Source organism: Pongo pygmaeus, chromosome 9 (assembly GCF_028885625.2).
Source record: "Pongo pygmaeus isolate AG05252 chromosome 9, NHGRI_mPonPyg2-v2.0_pri, whole genome shotgun sequence".
NCBI classification, from domain to species: Eukaryota; Metazoa; Chordata; class Mammalia; order Primates; family Hominidae; genus Pongo; species Pongo pygmaeus.
Genome location: NC_072382.2, coordinates 76371014 through 76390360, shown reverse-complemented (window position 1 = coordinate 76390360; position 19347 = coordinate 76371014). Strand labels below are relative to the sequence as shown.

The following is a 19347-nucleotide window of genomic DNA, read 5'->3' as shown; positions in this document are numbered from 1 at the left end:
ATAATTGTATCTGTAGGAATCTATCCTAAGGAAGTAATGAAAAATACAGAAAGATATGTATAAAAATTTCATTTTTATGTTAATTTATAATTGTGAAGAATTAGAAACTGTTTCATGCCACTAGTAGGAAGCTGGCTACATATGGTACATTAATTCAGTGGAAAACCACGTGGCTGTTTTAAAAATCACATTTTCTCAGGATTTTTACTGGCATAAGTAAATGCTTGTGTTGAGAAGACAGTTGGCCAGGCGTGGTGGCTCACACCTATAATCCCAGCACTTTGGGAGGCTGAGGTAGGAGGATCACTTGAGCTCAGGAGTTTGAGATCAGCCTGGGCAACATGGCAAGACCCTGCCTCAACAAAAAATACAAAAAAAATTAGCCAGATATTTTGGTGGGTGCCTATGGTCCCAGCTGAGGTAGGAGGATCGCTTGGGCCCAGGAGGTCAAAGCTTCAGTTCGCATCCCTGCACTCCAGCCTCGGTGACAGAGACCCTGTCTCAAACAAACAAACAAAAACAAAGAGAGTTTATTGAGTACTTACCATGAATCTCACCTCACTTCATCCTCATGAGACCCCATGAAAGGCACTTTTTTTTTTTTTTTTTTTTTGAGACAGAGTCTCGCACTGTTGCCCAGGCTGGAGTGTAGTACCGCAATCTCTGCTCACTGCAAGCTCTGGCTCCCAGGTTCACGCCAGTCTCTTGCCTCGGCCTCCCGAGTAGCTGGGACTACAGATGCCCGCCACAACGCCCGGCTAATTTTTTGTGTTTTTAGTAGAGATGGGGTTTCACCATGTTAGCCAGGATGGTCTTGATCTCCTGACCTCGTGATCTGCCCACCTCGGCCTCCCAAAATGCTGGGATTACAGGCGTGAGCCACTGCGCCCGGCCGAAAGGCACTTTCTTTGTTTGTTTGTTTTTGAGACAGAGTCTCGCTCTGTCCCCCAGGCTGGAGTGCAGTGGCGCGATCTCGGCTCACTGCAAGCTCCGCCTCCCAGATTCACACCATGCTCCTGCCTCAGCCTCCCAAGTAGCTGGGACTACAGGCGCCCACCACCACGCCCAGCTGATTTTTTTTTGTATTTTTAGTAGAGATGGGGTTTCACCGTGTTAGCTAGGATGGTCTCGATCTCCTGACCTCGTGGTCCGCCTGCCTCAGCCTCCCAAAGTGCTGGGATGACAGGCGTGAGCCACCACACCTGGCCTCAAAAGGCACTTTCTTATCCCCATCCTATAGGTGAGGAAACTAAGGCTCAGAGAAGTCAAATATTACATTCGATCAATTCTAAGACCCCCATTTTCACATCTTAACATTGAAGTTGAGATGACAGTCACAATTGATGGCATCTTAGAATCAGTGAAGCCTGTCCTCCACAAGGTCCTACAAGACAGTGAAAAGCCGAGACGAGAGGGGATTTGAATCCAGCCTGCGTGCCTCACTCCAAAGCCCGTGCTCCTGACCGTGTTGCTTTGTGCAGCAGTGTCCTGGCTTTGCTGTTTATACAAACATATAGGCATGGGGGTGGGGCAACCCACAGGAGGAAGATCCAGTACAGCCTTGGTAATGATTACTTCTGGCCAGTAGGATTATGGGGCATTATATTCTCCTTTACATTTCTTGGTCCCCGGGTGGCTGTCTTGAGCAGGCATGGTAGAGCATCAGGCAGACGCTGAGCCTTATTGCTGGGTGGGCAGGGCCTGGTCACTGAGCCCAGCCTGTCGTCTGTGTGGAGGCTCAGGCCATCCTGATTCCTGGGCCAGGTAGTGGCCTGGTGGAGGTCTGACCCCTGCCCCCTCTCCTCCTGGCAGGTACCTCTACAACCGCATGGGCTACTGGAGTGACTGGCCCGTGCCCATCCTTGTGACCACAGCTGCTGCCTTCGCTTACATTGCTGGCCTCCTGGTACATGGGGCTGTTTCGGAGGGCAGGTGGCCCTGCTCCCAGGGGAAGGGATACTGGCCCTGTGCCGGGCTGATGGAGGGTCCCACCCTGGTATAAAGGGGAAAGCTGTATTTGTAGGAATATTGTATTTGTAGGAATCTATCCTAAGGAAGTAATCAAAAATACAGAAAGATATGTATAACATTTTCATTTTTATCTTAATTTATAATAGCAACTAATCAGAAGTTATTTTGTGCCACTAGTAGGAAATTGGCTACATATGGCACATTAATTCAGATTTTACCCAGGGCCTCTCGGGCTGCTGCACCTGAGGCCTGGGTCCCCCAGGGCAGGAGGTCCTCTTGCTTTTGCCCGTCTCTCTAGGCTGCCCCTTCCTGGAATGTTTGCCCCAGACCCAGTGAGAGCTGTCCTGGCCGAGAGGGCCCACTGCAGGCTTCCTCTTCCAGGAGCCTCTGCTTCCGGCTCTTGCTCCCGATATTCCACTCACTGAGACGCAGGTGGATCCCCCATGCTGGACTAGGGGCTCCTTGGGGACAGGCTCAAGTCTGTTTCAGAATCCCGGGGACTGGAACTCCCAAAATGTTTGATGAATGAAGCTGGGTAGTCCAAGTACAGCAGCACCCAGTGACCTCTTGATGGGGAATCACACAGAGGAAGAGCCTAGAGGCCTGGAATCATCTGGGAGGAGGCCAGGCTCAGGCTGGCTAGTCTGGGCTGGGCTGGGGAGGGCAGGGCATTCCCATCGCCTGGAGGGAGGTTCGCTGCCTCTGCCCAGGGTTAGGCCCAGAGCCGCAGTGGGGAGCAGGGTGTCTGAGAAACTGGCAAAGCCTTCCCGCCCACACGGGCCTGACAATCACCCTGTGGGTCCCTCCTCAGGTCCTGGCACTATGTCACATTGCCGTGGGGCAGCAGATGAACCTGCACTGGCTGCACAAGGTAAGGGTCGCCTCGGCCGGGGCTGGGAGAGGGCACGGGAAGCTGGAGGCAGCAGCAGCAGAGAAAGGGCCTGGCCACTGTGTCCCTCCCCTGGATCGCCATTAGAATTGTTCTCATAGCTAAGGCTGAGCACTCACTATGCACCAAGCACTTTTCTCACAACCTCGCCTGTCTTCATTCACTTAACCCTTACAGCAACCTTGTGATGTAGGTACTGTTATCATTCCATTTTGTGGCTGGGGAAACTGAAGTACAAAGAGGTTAAGTGACTTACCTAAGGTCTCCCAGTTTAAACATGGAAGATCCAGGGTCCCGTAGTCGTGTGATTAACCAGCAGAGCTCACAGCTCATACTGTGGCACCCACCCTCTGGGGGCCCTGCCTCAGGTCTCACCTGCCTCTTCCTTCTTTGGTGAGCTCTTTTGAAAACCCTGATCTGGCGATGGCATTCCCCAACTTAAAGCCTTTCCACCACTGCCACCGCTCCCAGGATGACCCAAACTTCCCTACTTGGCATGATCTGGCCCCTGCTGATCTCCCAACCCGTCATGGGACAGCCACCCTCAGCTTTTGCTACATGAGACATCTCATACTCTCCCAGCATGTCTGCCTCCTTCCCCCGTTTAGCACTTTGCTCTTGCCCTCCCTTTTTCTCTCAGACACCTTCCTCAGTACCTCCCCTACATACACAGGATTCTCTCCCGGGACTTCCTCAGCCCCTGCAGCCTCCCCTGCTACATGTCTGAACAGCTGTGTTTTTGTGTTTTCAGTATTCGTCTGGCTCCCTGACCCTGACCCACCCAGTCGAGGTGCTCCTTGCAGGCCAGAGTTAACCTCCATCTCCCTGTTCCCAGTGCCCCCCTCAGGGCTGGGCCCAAAGCAGACAGGCTTCACCCATTCTGGAGCCTTAACTCTCTGCCTTACGTCCATTGCAGGCATAGTGCTGAAGTGTGTTTCTGATGTCTGGCCTTCTTGGGGCCCTGGTGGGCACAGAGTGGTACCGAGCTGACCAAGGCAGAGCCCCTCCCTCCCAGGAACATCTGGATCATCTCCCTTTCCCCAGAGCCTGGCTCCCTGTGGGCCTGCCATTTAGGAAAGGGCAGAAATGTTCAGAAACTACCATGAGCCTATGAGATGGGGCCAGAATGACTCTAAGGGGAGGGGCTCACTTCTAGCTAGAAGATGGATGTGGAACAGGAAAGGAAGAGGGGACGGCATGAGCCTGGGTTGGGCTGTGTGGAGTGGGAGGTGCCTGTGAGCATCCAGGGAGGCACCGAGGCCGGTTTGTTACACAGGCCTGGAGCTTGGGAGTCAGACCCCAGAGACTGAAGTCTTAGAGTGGTAGGAGCCGTGAGCAGCCCCTGGTACCCCCACCTTCCTCCGGCCCCTCACTCTACTCAGAGGCCTCCTCTGGGCTTCCACCATCCCCTCTGTGAGGGAGCTTCTTCTCCTGGCCGCAAAGCTGGCATTTGAAAGAACTGCACCAGCTGGCACCCCGGGTGGGGCTGGCACATGCTGTGGTCACCTTCTGGGGCCATGCCTGGCTCTCAGCAGGTAAGGTCACACCTGCTTGATTCTAGTGGAGGGCCTATAGAGCCGCTGAGCCAGCTGGAGCTGGCAGATCAACGCAAGGAAGCAGATCCCATTGTCCATGCTGGTGCCAGCTCCCAGGGTGCCTTCCTCTGCCCTCTGCCCCCTCTGTGAGATCGCAGCATGAGCAGGGTCCTTCCAGGTGGAGCTGACCCAGAGCTGGACCCGCCCCACCAGGAGGGAGTTCCCCAGAGCTCAGAGTGTTCCAGCAGGGCCTGGAAATTCTCTTCTGTTTCCAAGATTCTGTCATTTGATTCTAAAATTCTAAGGACTCTTTATTCTTTTTTGTTTGCTTTAATTAATTTTTTACCATGTAATACATCGACATGATTCAAAATACAAAAAGCACAAAAAAGTATACAAAGAAAGTCTCCTCACTATCTTTCCAGACAGATTTTAAGCACATGCACATGTACATATGCATTTCCTTTTTCTTTTTTCTTTAAACACAAACAGTCGCCTACTCCACCCTCTGTTCCGCACCTTAACAGAATTCTTGGAGCTCCTTCTTCGCTGTGTTAAAGCATCCCTGTTGGTATCCATCCCTTGCTCCTGCTCCCTGGTCTGGATATTCCCTGATTCCCTAGGCATCTAGCCAGTTCCCTGTTGATAGACCAGATCGACATCCCAGCTGCTTTCTGTCTTTTGCCAGGACGATGTGGCGGTGACCTGGGAGAGGAATTTCTGGGTGAAGAATGTGTACTTTCATCATTTTGATCTTGCCAAATAGCCTCCTTGCCAAATGCCTCCAATTCATGCTCTCTTAGCAATGGATAGTTGTTCTATAAAAACACCCTTGCCCATAAAGCATCAGCTGATTTATTGGCTTTTGTCAGTCTGATAGGTGAAAAGTGGTACCTTGCTGTAGTTTTCATTTGCATTTCCCTTCGGGTGAGTTAGATTCAGCATTTTTCACGTTTGAGTAACTTGTGTTTTCTTTTCTATAAAACTGTCTCTTCATATCTTTTGCCATTTTTGCCATTGCTTTTTGCTTATTCATTTGCAGGAACTCTTTATAGATGTGGGAAATTAGCCATTTGGCTAACAAACTGCAAATAATTCTTCCTAGTTTGTCATTCATCCTTTGACTTTGCTCATTGTGTTTTTACCATGGGGATATATATTTTTTTATTCTTACGTGCTTGAATCTGTCATCTCTTGATGACTCCTTGGTTTTGTGTCAGACTCAGAAAGGTCTTTCCCACTCCAAGATTATAAAAATTTTTCTGTGGTGTCACTTGGTAATTATATATTTCCACGTTTTTAACATTTAATTTTTTCTCTTTTTGGCAGCTATTTTGGGGTATAGTGTGATCTTACTCTGTTCTTTTTAGATGGCTTCCCAACGTTCCCAACTCTCTCTACTGAGAATTTGTCCTTTATTCATTTGAAATGCTATTTTTATCATATACTAAATTTTCTTTCTGTATTTGGATCTATTTCTGAATTTTTTGCTTATTTTCATTTATCTATCTGGTCTTATATCAGCAACATAGCACTCTAAAGACCACAGTTTTATATTATAGTATGTTTTTGTTTGTTTGTTTGTTTGTTTTAGAGACAGTCTTGCTGTGTCGCCCAGGCTGGAGTGCAGTGGCACGATCTCGGCTCACTGCAAGCTCCACCTCCTGGGTTCACACCATTCTCCTGCCTCAGCCTCCCAAGTAGCTGGGACTACAGGTGCCCGCCACCAGCCCAGCTAATTTTTTTGTATTTTTAGTAGAGACAAGGTTTCACCGTGTTAGCTAGGATGGTCTCGATCTCCTGACCTCGTGATCCGCCCACCTCGGCCTCCCAAAGTGCTGGGATTACAGGCATGATCCACCGTGCCTGGCCTATAGTATGTTTTAATCATGAACTTTGAGAGTCTCTGGTTCCCCTGGGTCCTGAGGAGGGGAGGACAGAGATGCTTAGGACAGGGTGAAAGGGAGCCATTCACAGCAGGCTGGGTGCTGAGTAGATCTGGTGCTCATGTGGGGACCTTCCTCCTCCTCCCCAGTCTGCCAAAATCTCCTGTTTCCCAGAAATCTCTCCCAGGTGAGTGTTCAGGAGAAACTGAGGTACCCAGGAGGTTAGGGAGCAGGCTGAAGGGTTCTTGGGAGCTTTACAGTAAACAGGAGGCCCTTTCCCTGAGATGCCCCCCTTCCTGCCCCGCCCATCACCCTCTGTGAGGTGTTTTGGTCATAGCTCACACCTCCCCAGGCTGCCCTGAGCACACTGCACTGCTCTTGTGTCCTCGCCTGACTCCCCTGCCTCAGTGGCAGCAGCCCCCAGCCCAGGACCTGCACAGAGGAGGCGTCTGTCAGCGACCCAACCTGAGCCCCAGAGAGGAGCACTGGGTACCACACGGCCCCAAGGCAAGTTACTGGCTGGGCTGGGGCTGGGGCTTCTGCCTCCTACAAGGCTCCATCAGCCTCTGCTTGCCATCTGCTATGTCTACTTCATCACCTCTCCTGGTGAATTCAGACTTCTCTCCATGCACTGGCCCCAGCTTTATGGTTTTTCCTGGTGTCCAGCCTCTGTCCCTCCAGCAGCACCTTAAGGAAGGCGCATTCACTGAGCACCTCCTGTGTGTGCCAGGCACTGCGTTCACCATAACAGCAGTAACCATCCTTTATCGGGTGCTGACCACATGTGTCAGGCACCTTTCACTCAGAATTTCACAATCATTTCACTCCTCACAATAATCCTGTTCCCATGGTATCATGCTCACTTTTTAAAATGATATCACTGAGATTTAGTAAGCATTTTCTTCTGGCCAGCCGTTGTACTAAGCATTTCACTTGCATTTCCTCATTGATCTTCCCCAACCCCCTTCCAGGTTGGTACTCACTATCCCTATTTCACAGCTCTGGAAAAGTCCCAGGAGAGGATGTGGAAAGATCCCCAGTAGGTAGCAGAGCCAGGATTTGACTGAAGACTGTGATTCAAGTGAGGCTCTTAACCCTGGGCCAACTGTCTGCCGTTTGGACTGCAAAACCCAGAGGTCAGATACCCCTAAGAGGCCAGCTGTTGCACCTCTGCAAGGCGGGGTTCCACATCCTCTCGGGTCCCAGCACCTAGGCCAAACTCATTGAGTGAATGAAAGACTCTGTTGTATCCCCTGTTCCCACCATTGCTATCACAAGCCACAGTCCCATGAGGACAGAGAACCCAAGGCCACTTTCTCAGAGGAGGACAGTGGTCTGTCTCTGGGCCTCTAGGGTGGGATTCATCCTTCTCAGTCAGATTTCAGGAGCGATGGTGGTTGCGTTGTTGGGCGTCAGTGCTATTGCTGTAACTTAATGATGCAAGGTAGCGGAAGTCCCACAGACACTGAACATGCAGTGATGCTGCTGAGCGTGATGATTACCACCAAAGCAACTGTGGAACTCAGAGATAATAACATTTTTAATTGTATTAGGGTTTGGGGAATCAGTTTTATTGCAAGTCATTTCCATTAATAGGTATTGTGATGAGATGCTCCCGGAAACCATCCTTAACTCCCTGTGTGCAGGGCCTCCTCCCACGATGGCCACAAGGGGGAGCTGCGCGCCGGGGGCAGCCGGGAGGAGGGGCCTGAGTGCCGAGGGCGGGGTTCTCAGGGGTTCGGAGGCGCAGCTGGGCCTCCCAGAGACTGCGCAGCCTCTCTGACACCAGCGTGCTGTCTGTCCAAGAAAGCGCACACCCCCTCACCCCCTGAGATGGGCAGAAGGTGTTCGTTTCTGGTTCTGCCCCTTCAAAGCTCCGTGACCCAGCCAGCTGTTCCGCTCCCCGAACCTCGCTTCCCGTGTGTGAGATGAGGATGCTCATGCCTTCGCGGAACCAACCTGGGGACCACGCGAAGCGCCCCCATAGGCCCAGGCACGCCCGTGCCTCTTCCCGCCCCGAGCCCGCATGTCACAGCCCTTCCAGCTCCTCACCTGCCTCGCTCGGGTCTCTTGGGGGAACATTTGTTTCCAGGCTGATGGGCTGGAATGAAAAGCCTCCAAAGGGAAACTTCATCCCAGGCGAGACTCAGCATTCCCCGCCAGCGAGTGAAGGTCCCTGGGTAGGGAGCGGAGATGCTGGCCACCGCCCCACCCTCATCGTCTAGAAATGCCACTGTCCCTGCTCGGTGTCAGAGGGCCCTTGGCCGCTGCTGCCTCTGGGAAAGGTTGCCTCGGGAGAAAGGGGGTGAGGGCCCTGCCAGCAGCGAGAACGGCTCCAGGGAGGCAGGGCGGCCGGCAGTGCTGTGGGAGAAGGACAGGCCTTTGGAGGGAGGTGGGAGACGAGTCTGGAGAAAGTAGGGAGACGGAGGTGGCGGCTTTGACTGACCCTTCCAGAGACTGGGAGCTGCGGGAGGCTTTGGAGGAGAGCCACAACCTGGGCTTTAGGGAGGCATGCCTGGGGGTGTGGAGGGGGGTAGGTGGAGTGAGATCCACAGCTAGGGGCGAGGGGCTGGGGGCCGAGGAGCCGAAAACCTGTGCCGAGCTTCGCGTGGTTGAAGATTTCAGGTCTTACCTGTCACCAGAGATCTCTGTCCCTTAGAGGTACCACCTCATCCTCCGTGAGAGCTGTGCTTTGCTTTCTTCTGGAGGCTGCAAGGAGGATGGCCCCCATCACGGCGGACCAGGATGCTGGGAGTCCGGGAGAGGGCAGGCCGTGGAGATGGGGCAGGTGGTGATGTGTTTCACCACCCACTCCTGCCTGAAGTGCCACTGTGAGCCCAGCCCAGGGTGCCAGGCTGGGCTGCACTCCAGGCTCCTGCAGCAGACCCAGGTCCTCAGCCTCCTTCCCCTGAGGCCTGGGCATGGCCTGGACAAGTGGGTTTCCTCCTCTGCTGTGCCATGCTGAGGTGGCAGGGAGGCTGGGCGGGACCTTGGATGTGACTAACCTGCCAGGCCCAGGGAGGTCCCCCTTACTGAATATCCTCCCTCCTCACAGCTCCCTCCTCCTCCTGTCCCCATCCTCCCTTCCATTTCTCACTGTCCCTTCCTCGCTGGGTCTGCCGGCCTCCTCCTGCCTCCTCCTGCCTCAGTCTCTCCCTGCCGTGTCCATCTGCCGGTCCCTGGTTTCCTGGCAGCCCATGCCTCTCTTTCCTCCCTCCCCTCTGCCCTGCTCCATCGGCCTCTCCTGCTCTCTGTGTCTCTCCCTCTGGCTCCTCTCTCAGACAGACACACTGGGAACCCTCCCACCCGCTCTGAGCCTCTGTCTGGTGACTCTTCCCCCTCCAGATCGGGCTGGTGGTCATCCTGGCTTCCACGGTGGTGGCCATGTCGGCCGTGGCCCAGCTGTGGGAGGACGAGTGGGAGGTGCTGCTGATCTCCCTGCAGGTGAGTGAGGAGGGGGCCTGGGCGGCTGCTCCCCCAGGACCCTCACAACAAGAGCCTTTCTGTCACTTCCCTTTCTCCAGACCAAGGCTCAAAGAAGGGCAGGGAGGGGCCCAGGGTCACAGAGCAGGTCAGAACTAGGGAGGACACCAGGGTCCTGAGGCTCCCCGTGTCCTCAGTTGGCAGATGGAGACAGGGTTGCCTGCCTCATAGGTAGAAGTAGGAGGCTGGTGACACAGGGTCTGGGCAGAGCTGGGCGTTACTGATCTCCCTTCCCTCTCCCTGCAAACAGGGCACAGCGCCATTCCTGCATGTGGGGGCCCTGGCAGCAGTCACCATGCTCTCCTGGATCGTGGCAGGACAGTTTGCCCGCGCAGAGCGGACCTGTGAGTAGAATTGTGAAGGGCCTGCCCCTCCAATCCCTGCAGGTGCCAAGACCAGCTGGCGCTGCCCTGACCTGGGATTTCCCTGGGGGTGGCCTGGGGATGGGGTGGGGCCCCTGCACTCAGTGAGGGGGATTCTGGCTCAGAGTGGCCCACAGAGTCCACAGAGGGTCACAGCTTCAGTCGGCCTCACACTATTGCTCCTCCACGTCTCTCTCTCTGCATGCATGCACCTGTGTCTGTGTGAGTTACAGGCGGGGTTCACCTTCCCAGCAAGAATAAGGGCTGCCCCCTAGAGCACCTGGATCCTGACAGGTTGGGGGTAGAGGGGTCCAGCATTACACCCCAACCTACCCAGGGCTCACCAGGCAGCACTCACGGCCCCTTATCTGCAGCCTCCCAGGTGACCATTCTCTGTACCTTCTTCACCGTGGTGTTTGCCCTCTACCTGGCCCCTCTCACCATCTCCTCTCCCTGCATCATGGAGAAGAAGGACCTCGGCCCCAAGCCTGCTCTCATTGGCCACCGTGGGGCCCCCATGGTGAGTGCCACCTCAGGGTCCTAACAGCCCCGTTGGGGTGGGGTGCGATGGGGGGACCTTCTTGGGAAATGGATATATGTAATGGTAGAAACCATTTGTAGCTTTTTGAGGGGAGGTACATGGGAAGGACTGGTAAAAAGGCCGGGAGTGCTGGGATGGAAGCACATCTTGAAGCGTCCTGAAGGCATCTTGCTAAAAAGATCTCACTTTTGTCCTAAGTGCCCTTCAAAGATGCAGGAGGGTTTCAGGCCCAGGCTAGACCCAGGTGCCAGTTAGGAAGGCCCAGGAGATGGATGCTGAGTGTAGGGCCTGGGGGCTGCCACCAGGCATCAGGAGAACCCTCCAGGAGAGCTGGGAGGCAGCTCAGAGCCCACTGTGACAGTGAGTACGGCTGAACCGGCTTGAGTTGGAGAGAGAGGAAGGGATCAAAGTCAGCGCCACATTCTGCCACCAGGGCACCCCATAGCCCTGCAGGAGAGCTTCGGTGAGAGGGCAGACCCCAGAGCCATGCTGCCTGAGTTAGCATCCCAGCACAGCTCCTCACCAGCTGTGGGAGGCCCAGCAGTTTCCATCTCTTTGCCTGGTTCCCCTATCTTGTACCATGGGACTAGTGAGAGCACCTGCTGTGGGGCTATGAGGAGCAGGAGTTAGCATGTGTGCAGTGCCCAAATATGCACATGGTGCACAGAAAGTAAGAGGCAGACGCTGCTGTTACCTTGGGCAGGGCCATCTCTCTGGACCAGGGTCTCCTGCTCCATGAAAGCCTTGAACCCAGGCTTCTCAGCAGAGGCAGTACACACCCCCACCCTGCCAAGTGGGGGTGTGTGTGAGCACTTCCTGAGGGCTTGGCTTCCTGGTGTTCCAGGCTGTTGTCGGACCTCAGGGTAGGAAGGGGGTCTCACATAACTGCTTTGGAAGGAGGTGCTGGGTCTGCCGGGCTGCCACTCACTCTGGAAGTTTGGCCCCCTGCATGCCTGCATGTAGTGGGTGTTATTTTCTCGATAAGACTCCAGCCCCTGAGCCAGACTCCAGTGCTGACCCCAGCCCCTCCCAGAGGCAGCCAGTGGGGATCTGGATCTGGTGTCCAGTTTGGCCACATGCTGCCTGTGCATCTTGGAGGGGTCACCAGTCCCCTCTGTGCCTCAAAGGTATGGATGCCCATGCTGCTGGTTATTGTGAGGACCAATTGGAGCCCAGCCTTCCCAGTGGGGGCAGGGGAACTCTTCTGAGGGGCTCAAAATGATGGCCCCTTCTGTCTCCATGACTGAGATTACCATCTCCCGGGCTTCCTCCAGCAGCCAGGGGACACAAGTGGTATGCTGAAGCAGGAAGGTGGCCCCCGCGAGGATGGTTTTCTCTAGTAGAAAAAGGTCAAATATATGCAGAAGTGGAGAAAAGCATATAATGACTCACATAATGAAGAAGGATGGAATGAATCCAATCCCATACTTATCAACGTTTGGCCATTCTTGCTTCATCTGTTCCCTACTTTTTTTTCTGGGGTAGTAAAGCGAATCTTAGGCATCGCATCATCTTACCCATAGGCACTTCAGGATGTATCTGTAACACATGAGGACTTTAGAAAGATGCATAACCACAAAGCTGTTATTACACCCAGCCAATATTAAGGATAATGATTCCTTAATATTATCTAAAATGGAATCCATGTTCAATTTCCCTTTATTGTCTCAAAAATATCTTTTTACAGTTTAGTTGTTAAAAATCAGGATCCAAATGCAGTCCACAGCATGCATCTGGTTGGCGTGTCTCCTGAGTGCCTTTTGGTCTGTAACAATCCCTTGGCCGGGCTCGGTGGCTCATGCCTGTAATCCCAGCAATTTGGGAGGCCAAGGCAGGCAGATCACCTGAGGTCAGGAGTTCAAGACCAGCCTGACCAACATGGAGAAATCCCATCTCTACTAAAAATACAACATTAGCTGGGTGTGGTGGTACATGCCTGTAATCCCAGCTACTCGGGAGGCTGAGACAGGAGAATTGCTTGAATCCGGGAGGTGGAGGTTGCAGTGAGCCGAGATTGTGCCATTGCACTCCAGCCTGGGCAACAAGAGTGAAACTCCGTCTCAAAAAAAAAAAAAAAAAATTCCCCCTCCCTTTTTTCCCTTAGGCTGTTTATTTGTCCTGAGAAATGGAGTCATTTGTCCTGTGGGATTTTTCACATTCTGCATCTGGCTGATCATGCCCTGGTGGTAGTTTTTGAGGGGCTGGCAAGGGTCCCCTCTGTGTGTCCCTGTGCATTGCCTTGGGGGGCTCTGACTCTGGGTCCACATGTCTGTGTGTGGTGAGCCCAAGTGCACATCTCTGTCTTGGAGACTGTCTGTGTGTCCCTGGATGTGTTGTTCCTATGCAGATGTGGCCTGTCCCTCTGTGCATATGTGTACGTGTACTTTAATATTTGATTGCACTAACTCTGAATCTAGGACTCTTTTTTAATAGTACTTTGAGTTGCTGTTTTATAAATCTGGGTCTCTTAACCATAGTGTCCCGCCCACCTGAGTAACCACCACCCACCTATGCACACCCTCCTGACAACAGAACCCCACTTGGACTGGCCTGAGGCAGGTGCGAGCTCTGAGGTGGGAACTAAGAATTCACCCCAGCAACGTGTATGCTTCTGGGGCCTTCCTGGAGTCCTGAGTCTGGCCAGGGAGGGCCAGGTTTCCACATCTCTTTCTCCAGGAGGCCAGCACCTAACCCAGAGAGAACTTAACTGTGTCTAAAAGCTTCCAAAAAAGACTTTCCCCTTCCCAAACACTTCCTCTGCCCTGAGGGTCTTCATAACCCCTTCCAAGCTTCTGCCTTCTGCAGCCCCAGCCCATGCAGCAGGGAGCATGGGCCCCTGTCAAGTGGCCACTGATGGAAGGCCTGGCCACAGGATATTTAGAGATGGGTGGTATTCCACTGAGTCTGTGCCTCTCTCTCCATGCCTTTGTAGTCCTGCTCCCCCTGGGAGTGCCTCACACAACCCACTGGACTGGGAGACAGGTAACATGTCCTCCAAGAGTGCTGTGTGCCAGGGACAGGGGAAGAAAGAAACTCATTACTGAGACCCTGCTGTGTGCCAGGTCCTGGGCTAGGGTCTGTGACTTTTGTTATCTCACCTGTGAGGTTGATAATGTTAGCCCATTTTACAGCTAAAGAAACTGAGGCCCCAGCTCTGTGTCTGGGAAGTGAAACTGCACCTTTTCAGTCCGTTCCAAAGCCCTCACCACTCCCTGGCTCCCCAGTGCTAGGCTGTGTCACTAAAGAGGGGAGTGGCTGGGGAACATCGTGGCCAGAGGGAGAGAAGGTGGGAACAGGATTGTCTTCAGTGGGAATGAATGAAATCAGCCATGGGAATCCTTCCCACCTCACCCCTTCACTGACAGAGGCGGGGCGGGTGGGGGAGCGGGGGTGTCCTCCCTCCCTCCTTCCCTCTGACCATCCCTCATGGACCTGGTCTTAGCCCAATCCTTGGTTTGGTGCTGACCCCCAGTGGCAGCAACGGGTATGACAGTCCTCAGATGAGACCCAACTAAGGAGGCTTGAACCCCAACTGTCCTAAGCATAAAGACCCTCATGAGTACACATCTCTAAGGGGCACACGGGGAAACTGAGACCCACAGAGAAATATACCCAAAGTCAGAACAATAGTTAATGGCAGAGTCAAGGCTAGAACCAGAGCTGGGTGTGGTGGCATGCACCTGTAGTCCCAGCTATTTGGGAAGTTAAAGCGGGAAGATTGCTTGAGCCCAGGAGTTTGAGGCTGTTGTGAGCTGTGATTGTGTCACTGCACTACAGCCTGGGTGACAGCAAGACCCTGTCTCTTAAAAAAATGCTAGAACCAGGATCATGTAAGGGGAAAACAGTTGCTATTTATTAAGCACTTACTGTATATATCAAGCAGTGTGCTAGAGGCTTTTAATTCACATAACAGTCCAGGGAGGGAAATAGTGCTGTCATGTTTATATAGATGAGAAAACTGGTCCCCCACTGAAACTCTACCATCCCATCTACCCTCTCTTCTTCCAGGTCTCCCCCTGGACTTGTCTCACGGTATAACCAAGAGGGAGTTTCACATTCAGCCCCGGCCCAAGACTGCCAGAGAGCCACAGAGGACTGTAAAAAAGTCCTCCAGCCCCAGTGTCTAGCTCAGTGCCTGGGATAGAGCAGTGATAACATAGTGACCATAGTTACCATGTATCAAGTGCTAGCTACATGTCAGGCATTTATATGCATCAACACTAACCAGCCCTGCCTCCCCCGCCCCCAGTGAAACCAGTGAGGTAGGCATCATTTAACAGATGACGAAGCTGAACTTCAGAGAAGCTGAGTGGGTGCCCAGGGTCACACAGCTACTCCATGGAGGAGCCAGAATTAGAACCAGGCCTAGCCCAGCTTCCCAACATGGAAGACTTTCCATTGGCTGAGGAGGGTACATCAGCTGAATCTTGGCTCTCCCTTCACCACCCCTTCTTCCCCAGCTGGCTCCAGAGCACACACTCATGTCCTTCCGGAAGGCCCTCGAGCAGAAGCTGTATGGGCTCCAGGCTGACATTACCATCAGGTAGGTGTAGTGGAGAGGAGATAGTTCCTCTAACTCTCCCACACGCTTCGGCATCCACCTGGGTCTCTGCTGGGGGAACCTCTGGTCTCAGAGCCTCTGAGATGGGAGGAGGGAGGCTTAGATTATCCACAGCAGGGCAGGCACCCTGTTCCTGCAGACTCCAGGATGTAAAATAGAGGAAAGAACAAATGCTGTTGGTGCAAGCAGGAGCACTGCCATAGAGCCACTTGAAGGGAAAAATAGATGATAGAGCTACAACACTCTCATAGGGGAAATAAAGCAAGTTGCAGAGTGATACATTCACTGTCACTCCAGCTACGTTTTAAAATACCACAAAAAAGTGACATATACACTTTCTCCATGTACATATATAAGTAGGTATTAGTATAAATGGCCAGAAGAATCCATACTAATCTCATAACAGAGGTTATCTGAGAAGGGAAGAAGGGCAGGACTGTCATATATAGTTGTACAGGTTGCGTACTGGACAAGGGCATCACTGTCATATATAGTTGTACAGGTTGCGTACTGGACAAGGGCATCACTGTCATATATAGTTGTACAGGTTGCGTACTGGACAAGGGCATCACTGTCATATATAGTTGTACAGGTTGCGCACTGGACAAGGGCATCACTGTCATATATAGTTGTACAGGTTGCGCACTGGACAAGGGCATCACTGTCATATATAGTTGTACAGGTTGCGCACTGGACAAGGGCATCACTGTCATATATAGTTGTACAGGTTGCGCACTGGACAAGGGCATCACTGTCATATATAGTTGTACAGGTTGCGCACTGGACAAGGGCATCACTGTCATATATAGTTGTACAGGTTGCGCACTGGACAAGGGCATCACTGTCATATATAGTTGTACAGGTTGCGCACTGGACAAGGGCATCACATATATGAGGACATTGTTCCCAGTATAGACAGAATTGTGTGTTTATCACAACTTTCTAGCAGACGATGGTAAAATGCCTTGAGGAACAGAGGGCACGGGTACCTTTTACTGTTTCACACTAAGGCACCACATGAGCTATTTGCAACCCTGGTAGAGTAGACAAAGATTGGGGTTGGGTGGAATTTGCCAAAGAGGTCTACATTTGCACTGTTCTCATAGCATCACAGGGATTTGGTTCCAAACTGGGTTCCACCACTTACAGGCTGTGGACCTTGAGCTAGATACTTCCCTCTCTCAGCCTCAGTTTCTCCATTATCAAATGAGGCAGCACCTACCTTCCAAGGTTGCTAAGAGAGTAGGTCCAGCTTTTTCCCAGCCCTCCCTCCTTGGCAGTCCCCACCCCCATCTGACCCTCACAGAGAGCCAGAAGGCATTGGCCTTTCAGGGTCACCCACCAGCCCACTGTCTTCCCTGTGCAGATGGGGAGACTGAGGCCCAGAGAGGGGCAGAGCCAGCCGGGATCCTGTGCTGGGTGGGGAGGACTGTGTGGGGTGACGATCATTGGTGGGCAGGTAAGGGATCTGGGGGGTCAGTGACTCGGCGGCCCCACCCTCCCTGCAGCCTGGACGGTGTGCCCTTCCTCATGCACGACGCCACCCTGCGGCGCACCACCAATGTGGAGGAGGAGTTCCCGGAGCTGGCCCGCAGGCCTGCCTCCATGCTCAACTGGACCACCCTGCAGAGACTCAACGCTGGCCAGTGGTTCCTGAAGGTCTGGCTGCACCTGATCCCAATCTTAGGCATGGAAAACACCAGCAGGGACTGCAAGGAGTGAGAGGTGCAAGGGTGGCCATCAGCTTCGAGACCCCCACTCTCAGAGCTTTCCCGACCTCCACCCAAGCTGCTTAGTGGCCTCCTAGGCTCCTGCCACTGCTGCCAGACTCGTGGTTGTCACTGCTTGTTCTGGGTCCATTTCCCTCACTAGAAAAGGTTGACAGGGATGAGAGCAGTGAATAGAATTGTTAACTCTGTAAAACTCTGGAGAGGGGTTGGCTCTCTGGTCTGAAATGCTCTAAAAGGAGAAATGCTGTGGGTCTGGGAGCGATTCCAAGCAAGCCGTCCTCTGTCCTCTTGGTAAGCAGGGTGTGGGCTAGAAAGGTTAGGGCTGGGGCCTCCTACAGCCTCCATATGGCCACAGCCATCAATCTGCCTGACCCCAGCAGACTCTGGCAGCCCAGGGGTCTCCACGCTTGGTTGCCAGAAGGGTATGTGGGGGCCCCCAAAGGGCTGATGATACAGCCATGTGTGTGTCCCTGTCCCTGCCAGACTGACCCCTTCTGGACGGCCAGCTCCCTGTCACCCTCCGACCACAGAGAGGCCCAGAACCAGTCCATCTGCAGCCTGGCAGAGCTCCTGGAGCTGGCCAAGGGCAATGCCACACTGCTGCTCAACCTGCGCGACCCGCCCCGGGAGCACCCCTACCGCAGCAGTTTTCTCAACGTGACTCTGGAGGCCGTGCTGCACTCCGGCTTCCCCCAGCACCAGGTGAGGCCCTGCAACGCAGCTCTGCCCCTGGGAGCCCTGGCCTGGCTAGAGCCCTGCTGCTGCGTAGCCTTTCCCTGTTGCACTCCGGACTTCAGCTTTCCCATTTGTAAAATAGGGATCACATACCCCTCACTTCCCTGGCAGAGTCATCATAGGACAAGAGGGGAACAAGAAAACACTTTAAAATGTAGAAAGGTCCAAGCCGTCAAGTTATTTCAGTGAAGTGTTGCCCTGTCGTGTGGTGTAATAATTTGGGACCAGAGAAATCTGACATCAGTTTAGGTCGGCACACGAGGTGCTAGTGGCCATGTGCAGAATAGTGGCTGTTTGGGTTTTCCCTCCCGTACTGACAGCAGGCCAGAAGGGAAGCTTCCTGAGTTGCTGCCAGTGCACTTTGCAGCCTTGGCTGGGACTGAGTCCTGCCCTGCTAATGACTTCATCTAAGCTTTCACCGCCTGCCAGGTCCTGTCTCTTAACCCCACAGGTGCTCTAGGAGGAGTAGGTACTTTTACCCATTGTGCAGAAGAGAAGTCTGAGGCTGCCTCTCTCCTGCCTGCAGGTCATGTGGCTGCCTAGCAGGCAGAGGCCCCTGGTGCGGAAGGTGGCTCCCGGCTTCCAACAGACATCAGGCTCCAAGGAGGCAGTCGCCAGCCTGCGGAGAGGCCACATCCAGCGGCTGAACCTGCGCTACACTCAGGTGTCCCGCCAGGAGCTCAGGTGCCTGCCCTGCCCCGGGCTCCTCCAGGAGAGGGCGGGACTGAGTCTCTCCCAGTCCTGCCACCACCACCCCCCAACACACGCACAGTCGGGCAGAGGGATGGGCACACAGAGGAATCAGGCACACATGTTTCAAAGACGAGAGGGTGAGCATGTCGGGCAGACCCGGGCTTGTCCCAGAGCTTGGCCCTCTGGAGCCGATATTCCTTCCCCCGGGCATGGCTGTGAGGTCATGAAGAGGACGTGCTTTACCAGCCCCTACACTGGGCCCGGAGCTGCCAGGGTCCGCATGCTGACCTGCTTCTCCCCTGCCCCACAGGGACTACGCGTCCTGGAACCTGAGTGTGAACCTCTACACAGTCAATGCGCCGTGGCTCTTCTCCCTGCTGTGGTGTGCGGGGGTCCCATCCGTCACCTCTGACAACTCCCACACCCTGTCCCAGGTGCCTTCCCCGCTCTGGATCATGGTGAGTTGGGGGGCAGAGGGCCCCTGGGGGGCAGTGCTGGAGCTGCCTATGGCCTGCCCTGACCACTCGGCAAGCTCTGTGCTTGGGGCTGTCCCTGGGAGGTCTCTGGCATGGTGGGGAGTCCATGGTGGGAGTGCAGGCTTGAGGCATGAGGGTTTCATGGCATCTGGGATCTGCACTAAGGTGCTGGGAGGACCCTGGGCCTGATCCACAGGGAGAAAAGCATCACTAAGGGCTCTAGAGAAGTAAAGAGCTGCTCGGGTTTCTTTGCTTTGGAGGGTAACAACAAGGACAGGAATAGGAAGCACTGACGGGGCGCGGGGCTCACGCCTATAATCTCAGCATTTTGGGAAGCAGAAGCAGGATGATCACTGGAGCCCAGGGGTACAAGACTAGCCTGGGAAACCCTGTCTCTACCAAAAAAAAAATAATTAATTAATTAATTTGCTGGCCATGGTGGCACGCGCCTGTAGTCCTAGCTACTCGGTAGGCTGAAGTGGGAG

The 19347-nt window shown here is 53.7% G+C and overlaps 1 protein-coding gene across 6 annotated transcripts in view; it reads left to right on the top strand.

Annotated features, from left to right (window-relative positions):
• Positions 1-19347, top strand: part of GDPD5 (glycerophosphodiester phosphodiesterase domain containing 5) — a 92148-nt gene that overhangs the window by 66797 nt on the left and 6004 nt on the right. For 5 of the 6 annotated variants that reach the window (XR_010127598.1, XM_054440223.2, XM_063671222.1 and 2 more), the window contains exons 5-14: positions 1813-1906; positions 2783-2842; positions 9627-9725; positions 10015-10108; positions 10501-10646; positions 15128-15210; positions 16737-16887; positions 17442-17660; positions 18220-18377; positions 18697-18844. Coding sequence is in view for 5 of the 6 variants with exons in the window: in XM_054440223.2 (XP_054296198.2) it covers positions 1813-1906; positions 2783-2842; positions 9627-9725; positions 10015-10108; positions 10501-10646; positions 15128-15210; positions 16737-16887; positions 17442-17660; positions 18220-18377; positions 18697-18844 (1252 nt within the window). In the remaining variant the exon portion in view is untranslated. Of the gene's footprint in view, positions 1-1812; positions 1907-2782; positions 2843-5174; positions 9172-9626; positions 9726-10014; positions 10109-10500; positions 10647-15127; positions 15211-16736; positions 16888-17441; positions 17661-18219; positions 18378-18696; positions 18845-19347 lie in introns of those variants that run through there. The other variant, XM_054440224.2, reaches the window with a different exon arrangement.